Source organism: Manis javanica, chromosome 11, assembly GCF_040802235.1.
Source record: "Manis javanica isolate MJ-LG chromosome 11, MJ_LKY, whole genome shotgun sequence".
NCBI classification, from domain to species: Eukaryota; Metazoa; Chordata; class Mammalia; order Pholidota; family Manidae; genus Manis; species Manis javanica.
The window spans coordinates 87512808-87530647 of NC_133166.1; the positions used below are offsets into that span (position 1 = coordinate 87512808).

Sequence of the window (17840 nt, forward strand, 5' to 3'; positions counted from 1 at the left end):
GGTTAAGCGGGACGGCAAGGATGGGACGGGTTAAGGGAGGCGGTCCGAGCGGGCCTGCTAGCTCCGCCCACCGGAGGGTGGGGGTGGAGCCTCGCAGAGGCGCCCTTGGATTGGTCACGGGGCAGGCGTAAAGCTAGGACTGTACTAACAGTCGGGGCCGCGGAGGCGCGGGGTGGGGCGGGACGGCCGGCTCAGCTCGGGGAGAGGCGGCCAGGGAATGGCCGGGCCGGGGGTGGGCGGGAGCCGCAGTGGCGGCGGCGGCGGCGGCCGGGGGCGGTGAGCGCGGCGTGGGGCGGCCCCTCCCCGGAGGTGGCGGGGGCGGCCGGGGCCGCGCCGCACCGCACCGCGCGGGCGGCCATGGAGCGAGCCTAGGGCCGGCAGGTGAGGCGCGTGAGGGCGGGGTAGGCGGGGAGGGCGCGCGACCCCCGCCCCCGGCGGGGCAGGCGGGAAAGCGCGGCGGCGGGCGGGGCGCGGTGCGGGGCGCGCGCCTGGCAGGGGCCGCCTGGGGGCGGGGCACCTCCCTGAGGGGCAGGCGCCGGTGCTTGGCGGTCGCGGGTGGGGCCTGGCGGCGGGCTCGGTGGTGCCCTGAGACCGGCCTGGCCGCGCGCCCCACTCGCTGGCCCTGAGGGAGGCTCCTGCGGGCCGTCGCGGCTGAAGGGATAGCTTGTTGGCCCGCCCGAGGCACGGGCCTTACCTGGGCACGCCTCGGGCCGCCGCGGGTCCGTGTAGTGACCGACGCTCGCGCCCAGACGCAGTCCCAGGGGGCGACTGGCCCCGGTGCCGCCCTCGCGTCAGGCCGAGCGCCCGTTGCGGTGGCCGGGAGAGGTTCGCGCGCCCTCGGGCCCACCTCGTGGCCGAGAAGCGCCAAGTGACCTCCAGGCCGGAGGCGGGAGGCGGGGTAACTGTGTCCCGGGGTCCGCCGTCTCCTCGGGCTCGAGCACCCCACTCCCACGGTCGGGCACAACTTAAGGAAATGATACTGTAGTCAGGAGTGGGTTGCGCTGGAGATTTCATTTCCGGGTGTGATGGCCCCGCGATTACGAGGGAGCCGAAAGGTTGCTATTAATGATGAATGTAAGCAGTTGTCAAGCTGCGCCCTTGGTTGTGGGAATCTAATCAGTTTCAATTCTAATCGCTTCTGTTCCGCAAGTCTCCTAGTAGGGAGAGAAGGGGTAAAAGTACGTTGGAAGGAAAGTGGAGGGGACAGGACTTGATTAATCGTTGCGGAATTAAATGGTCATATCACTGGGATGGGTGAGTTTATAATTTTGGAAAATGAGAGATGCTTGATACTTCGTCTTGAATCTAGGGCCACGTACCAGTATCATCCCCGCCCAGTCAGGTTCCTTCTGGATGTGTGATTTTTCACCTTGCAAAGAAGGAATAGGAATGTGGGGTCTTTTAGCTTTAAATTGTAGGACTTTATAAATATGTAATCTCGTGGTTAAGGTTGCTGTTACTAACTACCCCCTCCTCGAGTTGTAAATTAATGCGTAAATTTCATTAGGGTTGATTTTTTTTTTTTTTAGTCGAGACCTCAGTGTGCTTATGTATCACAAACATTCCTTGAGTTTATGCAGGACCTTTGAGCTAAGCCTTAAGAGTATTTCCACATACATTGTTATTTATCTTTGTGAAACTGAGTGACATAAACTTTGTGACATATCTTTGAGAAACTGAGGTACAGGTGTTAAAGATGCTGAAGTATTTGTCTAGACTCAGAGCCAATCTAAGGTAGATTTGAAATTGTTTTGTGTTAAATTAATAACTTCTCTAGGACTTTGGCCCCTAGAACCATGCAGTGGAGTCAGTCAACAGGAGGGCCTTCCACGTTTGAATGTGCTTATCAGAGATAAAAAGGCACAAGGAAGTAATTCAGATTCTCAGCCTCACCCACAACTAAGTGCTGTAATAGAAATAAGTGGGGGTATAAGATGATTGAGAAATCTTGGAGCTCACAGCTTTTCTTCAGTTTGGTTGGAGAAAATGTGGCATTGATGTGTTCTATTTGTTTCTCTGAAGCTAGTAGGAAAATAACTATGATTTGGTTAAAGAATGAAAACTTGAAAATACATCCCTGCCTTTATTTCTGGGTACTTTGAGTTAGGGAACGAATATACCTGTCATCTGGTCCTTTATGTCATGAAATTATTTTATGTTAAATTGGCAGTTCTTGACTTTCAGTCAGTTCTCTTGATTTCCATTTGTAGACTCCAGCTGTTTCACACCATCTTAAAGCTTCTGCTTTTTATCTTTTTTTGAATTTTGAATTTCTAAATGAACTTTTCTTTATGTCCTTTATTTGCAGGGCAGGCTTCAGCTTCCTACACCTGGACCATCACTTAAATGGTGTAAACCCTGAAGCCAGATACTTCAACTCTTGAATTGATAACTTTAAAATAGCAATACAGTGGTTGTCATCTGGTGATTGCTCCAATCTTGTAATAGAAGCTGGAGGTTGCTCTTTTTATTCTGTGACTACAGTTGCAAACAATAAAAAGGAGACAGTCTGAAGCTGATGTCAGGTCACTCTGGGACTAAGTGCCCAGTGGTTTTGTAAATTGGGGTTGGAAGCATAGTTAACAGTGAATCACTACAGTTGTGTAATAGTGATGATATTTGGTGGGCTTTTCTTTTTTGCACTTTACAGTGCATAGTGCGTAGTAGGGGTGCAGGAAGTATTTTGTGGTTGAATGAACAAATGGAAAACAGTGTGAGGGAAGGGGAAAATTCTAGTGCATATACAAAATTGTTTCGTTTCTCTTTGTGTTAAAAAAAAAAGAGGCCAAGAAAATGTGTTTCAGATTCCTGAATAGGCTGTTGAGATGGGTATTTGTAAAGAGTTGTTTGCTGGAGTTGAGATTTGAGATTTAATTCTGCAATTGTATGGTGTTTTAGCCACCTGCAGCCTGGCAGCAGCCTATGGTGCTCCGGTCAGGTGTAACTTCACAGATTTGCTCCTGCAGACTTCTCTGGCTAGGCTAACTGAGCAGTTGTATTAGATGTAATGTTTTGCATTAATAGAAGAACCAGAGCTGTTGGTAATGGCCACATCAGTATCACTGAACCTGACTGTCCATCTTCTCGTCCCTTTTAGGATGCGAGAGGGGAATTACCCCCTCAAAGTACTTCTACAGCAGCTGCTCATCCCACACCTGCATATCTCTCCATTTCCTTCCTTGAGCTCCTCTGTAAGTCTCAGGGACTGTTGACAACAGTAGTACGTACCTGAGATACAGAAAGGAAGACCTTAACTTTGCAAATGAAACCAGCTTCTGACCAACTTACAATGTCAACATGACTGCTAGAGCCTTCTAAGAGAGAATGTAATGCAAAGCTCTCACTTGTGATTTTTGTCTTTCTTATCCAAAAGCGAACGAGGAAAGGCCTCTTGTCCTCATGAGTCTGGGGTGTACATTTGTCATCCCAGCCTGAGATCAGCAGTGGAGGCTGGTGCAGAAAAGAGGTACTGAGCTTGGGTGTGTGTTTAGGGTCTGAACTTTGTGGCAAGGTGGCAACCTTACAGAGGGAGGGTGTTATATTGGAGGAGGTCAAGGAATAAGAAATTATGAACATGTAACAGAACTAAGTACAGGGTAAAGCAGTGAAGTCTGTCATTCTATACTCTTGCATGCTTTCTACTTTATGTATGGAGAAGTGCCTCATTATTTACAAAGGGAATAAGGTGTTATCTTTGAAAATTCTTATTTTACCCTTACTTTTTCTGGAAAAATACAGTGTATCATATGCTTCATTTGCATTTTAAACAATATAGTTTAACCTTTCTTTTATTCACTGGAGGCTATGGTTACTAGCATCCATTAATGACAGTAAATCGAGCGGGACTGTGAGGCAATTGAAATAAGTAGGTTGTTTTCCTCCCTCTGCTTTTTGAATTCTTGAAACTGCTTTTAATAGTCAATCTGTCTCTTCTTTCAGAGGTGGGAAAACTGTACCTTTGCTGTTGTTAGTGTCCCTGCTGCCCTCTTTTAAATTTGCAGCTTCTGATCTTCTGTCAGGTAGCAACCCAGATAGGTGTTTCCTGAAATTGAATGTAAAAGGTAGGTTTAGGAGCATCTGCTGCTCTTCTCTATTAGTGGATGAACTTTGTAACCACTGTTTTGGCTGCCCAAAGACCATTTTTGTTCATTTCTTGTTTCTTATCCTTGGTTTAGATAGTGAACTTGCCCTCTGTATAGGTGCATTTATGTTCCTATAGTTCTATTTAAAAAAAGGAAATGGTAGGAAGTACTAGTGTCTGTTCTCATGTCAGAAAGCCAGTAACACTTGAAGATCTGGTTATATCCCTGCCTTGTGTCATTTTTGGGCAGTGTCTTGGACCATCTCCAATCTTCCTCTCAGCATTTCCAGATCATCTTTACTCCTGATCCCAACCATTGCCAGGAACTGTGTTGGCAACAGTAGTTGCCATGGAAGGTGAAAGCAGGGTATACAGAAGGCAGCAATTTAAAATTGAGTACATAAAATTGGCATATGTATTTGATATTTATGCATTTTTCACTGTATATCTGAATTCATTACAGGACTTAGTTTCCATATGTCTATAAAATGGGCCATCTTTAAACTAAGAGCTGAAGAATAATAACCATAAAGATCTCTTTCCCTTGTTCTTCACTCCATTTATTCAACAAGCATTCATCAAATACCTCTCCTGGGCCCTGCACAGTGCTAGCTTACTTGGAAGTACAAAGAAGGTAAAATATAGCTCCTGTCCTCAAGGAACTCATCATAGTAGAAGAGACAGGCAGACCACAGAGTGTTTGCATGTCTTCATGTTTACATTCTTACTATAACAAAGGGATCATGCTTGGAGACACCCAGCGATAATTCAGCACAGGTCTGCCAGGGGTTCTCCTATTTCTAGAGTGATCTGTGGCCTGTTAGCTTGACACAATCTAGAACATGAGGTTAAAAATGTAAGGTGTTATTGTTGCATAAAGCTTATGTACCTTTCCAAGCACTGTAGTGAACAGAACAGGTCACTACAAGAAAACATGAAACTCTGATGAAAAATGTTATTATTTGAAATTCCACTGTGTAGAAATTACATTCTATAATATAGCCTTAAATGATGGTTACATACTGCCAGTTGAGCAATGAAATATCTAGAACTTAGGCAGGTTCATTATACCTGGTCCATTTGAAACAATGTAGATTGTTAGGTATTTTCATAGAGTTTCTAGAGCAGTGAACACTTGGTGGGTTGGTTTTTTTTAGAACAAACCTCACTAGCAATATAAGCTAAAGGTTTTTTCCTTTTCCTTTTTCAAGGAAGAAGGTTAAAGGTTGTCCTAAATCAAGGTTTAAATGGGACAGGTTGCAGAAATTGCATTTTTTTCAGAGAGAACAAATGTTCTTCATTGCCTATTTCATTTTTGGTTCTCACATCTGGAAAGAAAGGCTACCAAAGTGCTTCATTAATGCCTAATGTCCATTTTAGTTGGCTTCCTGCACAGGGAATGTTAGAGGATTTCACAGAAGGGATCCTGAATTTAAAGATCCGAGTAAGTGTTCAAGTGGAAGTGAAAACAGGAAAATCTAACATTCAAACCAATTTGAATGATACAGGAATTGAATTTTCTATACCTGTAACTTCAAGTCATTCTCAAGGCTTGGTTTTAAAAGCTTTAGGACATGCAAAGCTGTCATCTTTGTAACAGAGCTGATTTTCCAAACTGAAGATATTGTGAACGGCATTCTATTTCAGCCTTTTTCACGAAATAGAATAAATCCTTGCTTCCCATCTGTTCCACTTATATTGAATGTGTGGAATTAAACATTGTAGAGAAGAGAAACAGGTTGATCATATTAGTGACATAGCCTCCCAGTCTTTGCTTCACGTGGTACCCACTCTGAAGATACCTGCTTGCTACTCCTCAAATTTAAGAAAGGTTTGGTTCAGGAATATAAGACTACTTAAACTCTTAATAATGCAACTTGTGTATTCAGCACCAGACTGTTTGTACCCAGAAGACAACATAACCATGAGGGTTATTCTTTTTTCTCTCAGGAAGTCATCTTCAGGTTTTTGATGTGGTAATAATTAACAAGTGATTACATTGGGTTGTTCAGGCACTAATTTTAGGGTAGTACCTGTGGTAATGTCATTCATTTTTAACAACTCTGTTAAGTAATAATGTTCTTCATTTGTCATAGGAAGAAACAGGCCTAGAGGGGTTAGACGTTGAATCACTTTCCCAAGTCCCACAGTGGGTGATAAAGCAGGCATTCAGGTCCAGGCATTTTGAATCCAGAGTATGCTGTCTTAATGCCTCTGCTTCAAAAGAGTTTATATTTAGAATAAGAAGGTAAAATAAGCTATTTCTCAAGTGGAGAATTAGTAGGGAAGAGAAAACCATATGTAGATCCTGGCTAATGATATTATTTGGTATTAGTTTTTAGTCGAAGACTCCCATTTGAAGATGAAAAAGAAGAATAAAAAAATAAAAATAAATAAGAAAAGAAGAAGAATATGCCCTGGTCATGGGCAGAGGTGGCAGTGCAAATGGGCTATTTTTCTGGGGATATGTGGGATTTAATAAACCCTAGATGCCATTTGGTATTGGAGGTTTTGTCTTACTGGCTAGAAGCACCCAATGCTAAGTAGAAAGATTTATGAATGTTCTGGTTTTACTTAAAATTGCCACTAACCATCAGGAGAGACTGCATTTATTTCTAGAGGGCAATTAATAATGTGGCAGAATGCTCTCATGTCACTACCAATTAAGAAAACAGAAGGGCAGTATATAGACCTAGCCCCAGATGAAAGTGTATGTGGTCTTTTATTTTTATTTTTATATTTTTGGTACTAAAGGGTTCTGATTTTTGCTATTATTCATGCGGTGGCTGAAGTGTAAAGGTTAGGCTTTCATTAAACGGGGCATATGTAGTTGTGTGTGAGGTTTTATTTTTATTTATTTATTTATTTTGGTATCATTAATAGACAATTACATGAGCAACATTGTGGTTACTAGATTCCCCCCATTATCAAGTCCCCACCACATACCCCATTACAGTCACTGCCCATCAGCATAGTAAGATGCTATAGAATCACTACTTGCCTTCTCTGTGCTATATTGCCTTCCCAATGCCCCCACCCCTGCATTATGTGTGCTAATTGTAATGCCCCTTTTTCCCTTTATCCCTCCCTTCCCATCAACCCTCCCCAGTCTCTATCCCTTTGGTAACTGTTAGTCCATTCTTGGGTTCTGTGAGTCTGCTGCTGTTTTCTTCCTTCAGTTTTTGCTTTGTTCTTACACTCCACAGATGAGTGAACTCATTTGATACTTGTCTTTCTCCGCTTGGCTTATTTCATTGAGCATAATACCCTCTAGCTCCATCCACGTTGTTGCAAATGGTAGGATTTGTTTTCTTCTTATGGCTGAATAATATTCCATTGTGTATATGTACCACATCTTTTTTATCCATTCATCTACTGATGGACACTTAGGTTGCTTCCATTTCTTGGCTATTGTAAATAGTGCCGTGATAAACATAGGGGTGCATATGTCTTTTTCAAACTGGGCTCCTGCATTCTTAGGGTAAATTCCTAGGAGTGGAATTCCTGGATCAAATGGTATTTCAATTTTTAGTTTTTTGGGGAACCTCCATACTGCTTTCCACAATGGTTGAACTAATTTACATTCCCACCAGCAGTGTAGGATTCCCCTTTCTCCACATCCTTGCCAACATTTGTTGTTTCTCTTTTGGATGGTGGCCATCCTAACTGGTGTTAGGTGATATCTAATTGTGGTTTTAATTTGCATTTCTCTGATGATTAGTGATGTGGAGCATCTTTTCATGTGCCTGTTGGCCATCTGAATTTCTTCTTTGGAGAAGTATCTGTTCAGATCCTCTGCCATTTTTTAATTGGATTATTTACTTTTTGTTTGTTAAGGTGCTTGAGCTCTTTATATATTTTGGATGTCAACCCCTTATCAGATATGTCATTTATGAATATATTCTCCCATACTGTAGGATGTCTTTTTGCTCTACTGATGGTGTCCTTTGCTGTACAGAAACTTTTCAGCTTGATATAATCCCACTTGCTCATTTTTGCTTTTGTTTCCCTTGCCTGGGGAGATATGTTCATGAAGAAGTTGTTCATGTTTATATTCAAGAGAATTTTGCCTATCTTTTCTTCTAAGAGTTTTATGGTTTCATGACTTACGTTCAGGTCTTTGATCCATTTTGAGTTTACTTTTGTGTATGGAGTTAAATAGTAATCCAGTTGCATTCTCTTATATGTAGCTGTCCAGTTTTGCCAACACCAGCTGTCAAAGAGGCTGTCATTTCCCCATTGTATATCCATGGCTCCTTTATTATATATTAATTGACTATATATGCTTGGGTTAATATCTGGGCTCTCTTATTCTATTCCACTGGTTTATGGATCTGTTCTTGTGCCAGTAGCAAATTGTCTTGATTACTGTGGCTTTGTAGTAGAGCTTGAAGTTGGGAAGCAAGATCCGCCCTGCTTTATTCTTCCTTCTCAGGATTGCTTTGGCTATTTGGGGTCTTTGGTGGTTCCATATGAATTTTAGTGCTATTTGTTCTAGTTTGTTGAAGAATGTTGTTGCTATTTTGATAGGGATTGCATTGAATCTGTAGATTGCTTTAGGCAGGATGGCCATTTTGACAATATTAATTCTTCCTACCGAAGAGCATGGGATGAATTTCCATGTATTAGTGTCCTCTTTAATTTCTCTTAAGAGTGTCTTATACTTTTCAGTGTATAGGTCTTTAACTTCATTGGTTAGGTTTATTCCTAGGTATTTTATTCTTTTTGATGCAATTGTGAATGGAATTGTTTTTCTGATTTTTCTTTCTGCTTGTTTATCATTAGTGTATAGGAATGCAACAGATTTCTGAGTATTAATTTTGTATCCTGCAACTTTGCTGAATTCAGATATTCTAGTAGTTTTGGAGTGGAGTCTTTAGGGTTTTTTATGTACTATATCATATCATCTGCAAACAGTGACAGTTTGACTTCTTCCTTACCAGTTTGGATGCCTTTTCTTTCTTTTTGTTTTCTGATTGCCATGGCTAGGACCTCCAGTACTATGTTGAATAAAAGCAGAGAGAGTGGGCATCCTTGTCTTGTTCCCAGTCTTAGAGGAAAAGCTTTCAGCTTCTCACTGTTAAGTATGATGTTGACTGTGGGTTTGTCGCATATGGCCTTTATTATGTTGAGGTACTTGCCCTCTATACCCATTTTGCTGAGAGTTTTTATCATGAATGGATGTTGAATTTTGTTGAATGCTTTTTCAGCATCTATGGAAATGGTCATGTGGTTTTTGTCCTTTTTGTTGATGTGGTGGATGATGTTGATGGATTTTCGCATGTTGCTCCATCGTTGCATCCCTGGGATGAATCCCACTTGGTCACGGTGTAGGATCCTCTTGATGTATTTTTGAATTCAGTTTGCTAATATTTTGTTGAGTATTTTTGCATCAGTGTTCATCACGGATATTGGTCTGTAGTTTTCTTTTTTGGGGGGGTCTTTGTCTGGTTTTGGTATTAGAGTGATGCTGGCTTCATAGAATGAGTTTGGAAGTATTCCTTTATTTTTTGGAACACTTTAAGGAGAATGGGTATTATGTCTTCTCCAAATGTCTGATAAAATTCAGCAGTGAATCCATCTGGTTTGGGTATGTGAGATTTTAAATGCTCTCAAGTTTGTAAATGGATTTTAGTAAATGATCCACTTTAGACTCCTTTTTTTTTTCTTGTGTTACTTTAAAGAGACCTTGATTATGTATCTTCCTTAACATTTACAATAAAGACAAAATAAATAGAAATTGCTTATAACTTTCATAATGAGTATATTACTCTGTAGAAGGCATTAGTAATCATTTATAAATACGACTTAACAATTTATTAACTAAATGTTTATATTCAGTGGTTAATTTAATCATGAGGTAACTGTTTTTTAGTCACGTAATTTATTTCTCCCTTTGTGTTCTCCCCCATTATTGTGAATGTCCCCCAAATAGCTGATAGAGACAGAACTTAGGTTTTACAGTCTACCCCAAATTCGGTGGCGTAAGACAGTGAGTTGTTCTTTCTTATAATTATGTTGGTCAGCTGGGCTCATTGGTTCTTATGCTTACAAGGTATAGTCTGGGCTCACAGCTGGAACTGGGATGCCTTTACAGCTTCACCTCTGTGGGATGCGCCACAGCTGGGATGGCCAGACTAGCTAGAGGCTGGCCAGGTCCCTCTCTCCATGTAGGTCTCTCATCGTTCCTAGTCTTGTCTGAGCTGCTATGCCCAGGGGCTTGGTTCCTAGTGGAAGCTGCCAGGTCTCATAAGGCCTAGGCCCAGAACTGGCACACGGTCATTCTGTTGGTCCAAGTAAGTTTCAAAGCCAGTCCACATTCAGGGGGAGGAAAAATAGATTCCACCTCTTAATAGGAATTTATGGGAGGAATTGCTTGGGTCCTCACTGGTGGCTTGTGGGTGCATCTGGTAAGGTAGTAAGTGTTGGAGCCAGGTGTTCTGATGTTCCTCAGCAACCACATACGTGTGATAATTTTTCACACAGTGACTTATAGACCTCTGCACCAATGTGTTTTTCTATGTATGTACCTACAGACATCAACCAGCCTCTTTAACAGTGGACTCCCACTAAGACCCACTTTTTTACTGTGGAATCTCTATCTCTTCTCCCAACAAACTGTTAATTAAATTCAGGTCTTACCTCTTCTCAGACCTACCAAACTGCAGAGGTTTGCTGAACCCAATGATTCCCAAAGAAGCTTATAAAAGGGTCCTTGTAATTCCTACTAAGGATCAAGGACAGGGAGATTATATGAGTAAATATGATTATGTAGTTACATAATAAATTCTAAGTCCTTTGCCACAAATCTCCTTTGTTAATAATAGCCTTCTGCATGAACTCTTTATGCAGAACATTTTCCTTGTGGTACCTTACACACAAGGCATGTTACATTTCACATATGTGGCAAGAACTTGATTTGACCATTGAACTGGAAGTACAAAAAGGGTTATTACTGAAGATTTCACTTTTAGTTGGTATCAGCAAACTAAAGTTGGGATTTCTTCTCTGTGACTATATAAGAAGTATTGTGAAGTTGTCACTTGATCAGAGGGAGATTCAAGGAGGCACTGCTGATTAGACTTGGAACCTCACTGGTAGCTTGTGGGTGCTGCTAGTAAGGTGTTAAGTGTTGGGGCCAGGTGTACTGTTCCTTAGCAGCCATGTACATTGAATTTTATCATATGACTTACAGACCTGTGTGCCAACATGTTTTTCCAGACATCAGTCAGAGTCTTGAACAGAGGACTTTATATTTATACTGACCTCACTTTTTTCTGTGGAATTTTTCTCTCTTCTCCCCAAACAACTAAGTAGTCATAAGTGTGTCCTTATAAATGTGTAGGGTAAGATGTGTATATTTGTATGGGTGTGTGTGTGTGTGAAGAATGAAAGTAAATGAGCCTCCATAACAAGCCCCATTTATCAGATGAAACTAAGAGTGAAATCAGGGTTCAGTTGGAAAATTCTTTGTAATAGGGGGAAGACTTGATAATATGGGTAAATGTAGCAACCACATTGTTTATTCATGTGCAACCTTCATAAGAGTGTATATCAATAATACCTTAATAAAAAATAAAAATAAAAAAAGAATTCTCCTCTCAAAAAAAAAAGATTCTTTGTAAAGGTCTGCCTTCCAGAACACCATTCTGGAGGTTTGTGCCAGCTTTTAGTGTGAAGACTACCATTTGCTCTACCTTTTTTATATTTAACATTTTTTTAGTTAAATTACCTTGAGTTTATTTGTTTTTTGAGGTAGGCTCTGTTGCACATAAAAGAAACGTTAAAATAAGTTAAAGTAACTATGATATAACTGGACAATGTCGCACTGTTGGAGGCATTTATAGGAGGAGGTAAGGACATGAAATAGAGCAGGCAGACTCCTCTGCAAATGCAAGTGAAGTTTTCATAAATAATTTGGAATATACATTGATCTTGCTTTAATTTCCTTGCTACCTGAAATGAGAGATCTTAAAAACCCTTTCTGCAGAGTGTGCAGCATGCTGCTGTCTCAAAAAAATAAGGTAATACAGTATGGAACCCCTTGTCTTGGATACCTTCTCTCAAGCACACGAGTGCAGGGGATCATTCTAAACAGTAAGAAATATGCTCTCCTTAGAAGATGGTATTATTCCACAATGTGCATCTCATACATTTTTCTGAAATAGGAGTCATGCTAACTTACAGACTTTTTATATAATTTCCACTATAATCTGTACATTGTCAATTTCTTAAATGTCTTTGTGCTGCCTTGTGGGCTGAAGAAGTAACAGCTTTCCAGCGGAAAAAACCTTTCTGAGCTGTCAATATTTTGCCAGAAAAAGAGACTAAACTCTAAAATTACTAACTAAGCTGAGTAGGGTGTTGGCAGAGAAATAGATTGCCAAATAAGGGAGGGCAGCTGATCAAGGACAGCCAACATTAAGGTACCAGTTGATAAGCACTCATTTGATACTGAACACCAAAGGAGATTAACACCAAAGTCCTCAGATATTTGCAAAGCTTCATCTGTTAGTGGTCTGTGCAGTTTAGGTAAGGCATCTGCCCTTACTATGTTAGCTCCCACAGGGAGTGCAAGATAGCTGAGATCACAAAGGAGCCAAGACCCTGAGAAGAGAGCCCGGCTGAAGCTCTCTAGAAGGGTTCAAATGCCTTGCCAGGGAATTTGTAGAAATCAGAAATGGTATGTGGTTAGGAAGGTGACTGGTGCCTTATCTAGTTTGGATTGGAGAACCTGGAGGCTCAAAACACACTAAATAGGCTGGTGGGTGTGGGTGTGGGCATGAAGGGCAGTTGTGGAGAACAGTGGCAAATTGCCATCGTACTGGTTCTTCCAGAATGTGGTGACTAATAGCAAACATGAAAGCTTTGTTTAGCCTCTTCTTGAAACCCACCTTTACCACTAATCTGCAGAAGTAAAAAATAGTGAAATAATGTAACAGTTTGAACTCTTCAGTGCACTTAAGCTAAATTTCTGCCCTGGTTGAATGTGGATGAATTGCTTGCAGCCCTGAATTAATGAATGTTCTTCTGAGGTTTATTTAAAAAGTCATGGATTTCAAAATTTTAAAGCACGCAAAGTCAGATTGTGGCACAGGATAGTTTGTTTTGTCTGAATTTTGGAGCTGCTGGAACTTCCTATTGGATTGGTGGCTCAGAACGGAAAAACCCTCATATCCCTAGCTTACGCTAAATTTTTTAATATGATAAGTTTCTTTAGCATGAGAGAGAAAGTTCTTTATTCTAAATGAAAGTGGGCAGCAGTATTAGTTTATGGGTTAACCGATGTTAGTCCTGAAGATGTTTCGTAGGAAATGAAGGCTGTTCAGCCAACCCCTTTTTGCCAGAATTGTGCAGCTGTGGGCGTGGGCAGCTGGAGGTATGGAGGAAATGATTGCTGACACAGTGAGATTTCCATGACCCTTTCATCCCTGTGGCCTAAGATGTGTATGCTGAACAAATGACTGAAAAAGTGTGTGGTTTAGTCGTGTTGGAACTAGCAGAAATCTCTGAAATTGGTCCTCCTAGCATTGCTGTTACCTGTAATCATAGGAACTGTTTTACGGAGTTTCACACCAAACTTGATACCGTCCCAATTACATCTTGGATGCACTTGAATTGCCTTTGTTTCAGCTAATAGTGCTGTGTACTCCCAGGGAGATGATGATGAAACAAAACAGGTGGCTGGAGATAATTAGAATTTAAATTTGACTCTCACTTTCACTTCTTCATGAAAATGAACAGGAAAAGAGTGCTTCATCACAAAGAATAAACTGCGCCTCAGTGGGCTCACTGCAAGCTGGTGCCCTTGGAACACTGTTGCCCTTGTAGACTGTTTTTGGACGTCTTTCCAGCTGTTCTTAGGGGAGCAGTCTCCAGTTTGGTAGGAGTGTCAGCCTGAGATGTTTGCTCTTTTTTTTGTATTCGTTTTATTTCTTTGATTAGTGATTTGAGTTGTTGAATGAATGAAGAGTTAAACAATCCCTATTATCTTCCTGTCACTTGTCTTGGTTTCGTGCCATGCTGTCTATAAGGTATACAGAATAGCAAGCTTGTGATGTTTTTAAATGGCCATGGGGAGTGGAAAGCAACCTGTCAGCATGCAAATGAGACTGAATTTTATGTTCTTGACACCCTTGCAAAAATCTTGTATTTGGAATCTTAGCTTGAGAGCTGACCAGTGTGTGGTCGGCCCCACACTGGAAGCAGCGCTTCTTTATGTCTGTGGCATTAGTACCTTTATTCTATGCCTGGCCAGTCCAGCCTGTCGTGGTGCTGTACACAGCACCAGGCTTCATTAGGCTTCTCGTCATGTTCCACTGATAGCCAGATGGATAGGGATATGCTGTTCCTTTACTTAATTTATCCAGATTTGATTGTCCATGTTTTACAGGGATTTTAATTTTGAGAAATAATTAACTGAAGACTGATGAAGTAGAGATACGTGTCTAGGTGTTATATTTAAATAGGTGAGCAGCAGACATGACACATCCAGGATTTGGGGGGATTTGGATTCAGAGAAGAGTTATTACTCTCCCTTACCCTCTTTGACATTTTTAAGAGTTCCTGTTCTATGTCATAAAACTTACATTTGGAGGCAATAAGAACGGGAAAGTTAACAAATACTGGTAGTTTGGCTTGTTCAAAGTCTTTATGGGCTTTGAAAGGTAAAAATGCAAGTGAAGGAGTTACACATATCATAATGTTTTTACTTTTGCTGTGCTTTCTCCCATTGTTTTGGTTTTTAGGAATTTGTAGCCAACCAAATGTCTCCTAGGTGGTTCCACATCCTATTAAAACAGGAAAATTTGCTTTCAAGTTTTCATTGTACCTTGTTCTTACCTATTAGGTCCTTCCTGGACTATTTAATTTTCAATTATTGGGTCGTCTAAAGCATAGGATTAGCAAGGCTAAAAGGATGAATGATACATGGCTTGCAGAAGTTACAGGGGTGGAAGGACAAAATTTCTGATTGAATTTTGCTTTATACTTGGGCTTGCAGGAATTGTGGGAGGTGCTTCCATGAAGAAATGGACCAGTGTGCATAATCATGGACTCTCCTTGTTAGCCATCACCACCTGTTCTCTTCGATGAGGAAGAGTGGGTCAGGGGAGAGGGAGAAGAAGTCAACATGAAGCTAAAGCAGCGGGTTGTGCTGCTAGCGATTCTCCTTGTCATCTTTATCTTCACCAAAGTTTTCCTGATTGACAACCTAGACACCTCTGCTGCCAACCGGGAGGACCAGAGGGCTTTCCACCGAATGATGGCTGGCTTGAGGGTGGAGCTGTCGCCCAAGCTGGACCACACCTTGCAGTCTCCCTGGGAGATTGCTGCCCAGTGGGTGGTTCCCCGGGAAGTATACCCTGAAGAGACACCAGAGCTGGGGGCAATCGTGCATGCCATGGCCACCAAGAAAATCATTAAAGCTGATGTGGGTTATAAAGGAACACAACTGAAAGCCTTACTGATTCTTGAAGGAGGACAGAAAGTTGTCTTCAAACCTAAGCGGTAAGTCTTCATCTTGGAAGTTACATATGCTAGTTGGTCAATTCATGTAACTTGGGATTTGTATCTTCTTTTGGTGTGTGCAGTAACATGGGAAGGGTAGAGCAGAAGATCTCTGAAGTCTTCTCTAGCTCTTAATGTTCTCTGATTATTTGAGTAGGGGAAATGTATAGGAACTTGTTTTGGTTCCATATAAGACTGAACTTTTTACAGGTAGAGATATCCTTGATTTAAAATTTATCACATATCTACTATGTGCCCGATATTAGAGACACAAAATGAAGTGGTTAGGAAACAAACAACTTGTTGCCAAATGTGTTCAATTAAAGACTGGATAACCAGATGCCAGAGATGTTTTTGAGTAGGAGTTACCCAGAGTTGGAGTGGGTTTTGGATGAGTGACTAAAGTCTCTTTTAGTGCTGAAGCTGTGATTCTTTCACCTGGGTTTTGCTTTTGTTTTAATTTAATAGACTTTATTTTTTAGCAGTTTTAGGTTTACAGAAAAATCAAGGGGAAACTACGGAGAGTTCTTATATACCCCCTACCCCTACCCTCAGCTTCTCCCATTAGTAGCGTCTTCCATTAGTGTTGTATCTTTATTACAATTGATGAGCCAATATTAACGCATTAACAAAAGTCCATAGTTTACATTAAAGTTCACTCTTTGTGTTGTACCTTTTGTGGGTTCTGATTAACATATATAATGACAAGTATCCACCATTACAGTATCATACAGAATAGCTTCCCTGTCCTAAACACCCCCTGTGTGCCACCTACTCATCCTTCCCTCTCTCCCTGCAGCCGCTGGCAGCTACTGAATTTTTTACTGTTTCTAGAGTTTTACCTTCTCTAGAATGCCATACAGTTGGAATCATACCATTTGTAGCCTTTTCAGATTGGCTACTCTCATTTAGCAATATACATCGAAGGTTCCACCATGTCCTTTTGTGGCTTAGTATCTTATTTTTTTCATTGCTGAATAGTATTGCATTGTCTATCGGATGTACTACAGTTTACTTACCATTCATCTACTAAAAGGTATCTTGGTTGTTTCCAAGTTTCAGCAGTTATGCTGAAGCTGCTGTAAACATCCGTGTGCCGGTGTCTGTGTCGATGTAAGTTTTCAGCTCATGTGGGTAAATACCAAGCCTCACAACTGCTGGATCAAATTATAAGAGTATGTTTAATTTTGTCCTCCAAAGTGACTAGCCATTTGCATTCCCAAGAATGAATGAGAGTTTCTGTTCCTCCACATCCTCACCAGGATTTGTTGTCAGTGTTTTGGATTTTAGCCATTCTAGTATGTGTGTAGTGATACCTCATTGTTCCTTTTACCTGTCTTAAGCAGAGAACTGAGCCATTTTAGTAACCTCAGTCCAAAATCTAAACTAGAGAATAGGCTGAATTGCATATTGTTAGACAGTGATGCCTTTGGAGTTCTCAGGATATACAGAGATAATTTATGTGGTAATTCTATAGTATGTATTTTTTTTTTACATTTCTGTGAGTATAAATTTGAAATAGGTTAACATGATGGTGATTTGTAGTATTTTGCCAGCAATTAGATACCAGTGAATATTTCTCAAAGTTTATAATGTCTAAAATCTTTTGTGTAGAGTACAAAACATATTTTTCATTCTTCAGTGGAGCTTTTTAGAGAATTGTAGCACATATCTTTGGGTCTCTTGCTAGAGTAAGAGAAGAAATATGGGCTAAAATATACAAAATTCAACTGTGACCAGCATAGTAGATCGTATCCAGAGAGCTAATATATCAGGATCCCAGAAATGGAAAGGATCTGCATTTGCCTGAAACTGGGAAGGATGATGTATGAAGATGTGAAAATTAGGAAAGATAAAAAATACAGTAGACTTGGAGTATAGAGAAGTCTGATTGGCGGGTTATGTACAAAAACTAAGTTTTGTGGGCCTTTGGATCAAATTTCTGTTGAATATACACCATTTGCCAGGCATTACACCAAACCCTCTTGTGTCTGTTAATGCTTTTAAACTTCATCACAAGTATGGTCTGTTAATAGCTCGTATTTCTAGAACCAGAAACTGAGGCTTAGAGAGAGTAACCCCCTTGGCAGGAACACCCTGCAGTAACTACTGGGATTGGCATTTGGAGCTTTCAGGCTGAGTTGCCGCCACACATATGATTCTCTTAACTGGTCTGCCCTCCCATAAGTGTGATAATAAGGAGCACCCATCATAAAAAATAGCTAGTTTAAAAGTTTTGAAGTGTGGCTCT

The 17840-nt window shown here is 41.1% G+C and overlaps 1 protein-coding gene across 4 annotated transcripts in view; it reads left to right on the plus strand.

The window, feature by feature from the left end:
• The first annotated feature begins 225 nt into the window (after positions 1-225).
• Positions 226-17840, plus strand: part of FAM20B (FAM20B glycosaminoglycan xylosylkinase) — a 38857-nt gene continuing 21242 nt past the window's right edge. Inside the window, exons 1-2 of one of the 4 annotated variants that reach the window (XM_073216820.1) lie at positions 226-381; positions 15084-15589. In XM_073216820.1, coding sequence (XP_073072921.1) covers positions 15213-15589 — 377 coding nt within the window. In that variant the 5' untranslated portion in view covers positions 226-381; positions 15084-15212. Of the gene's footprint in view, positions 382-964; positions 1075-3376; positions 3467-14528; positions 14551-15083; positions 15590-17840 lie in introns of those variants that run through there. The other 3 variants (XM_073216823.1, XM_073216821.1, XM_073216822.1) reach the window with 3 other exon arrangements.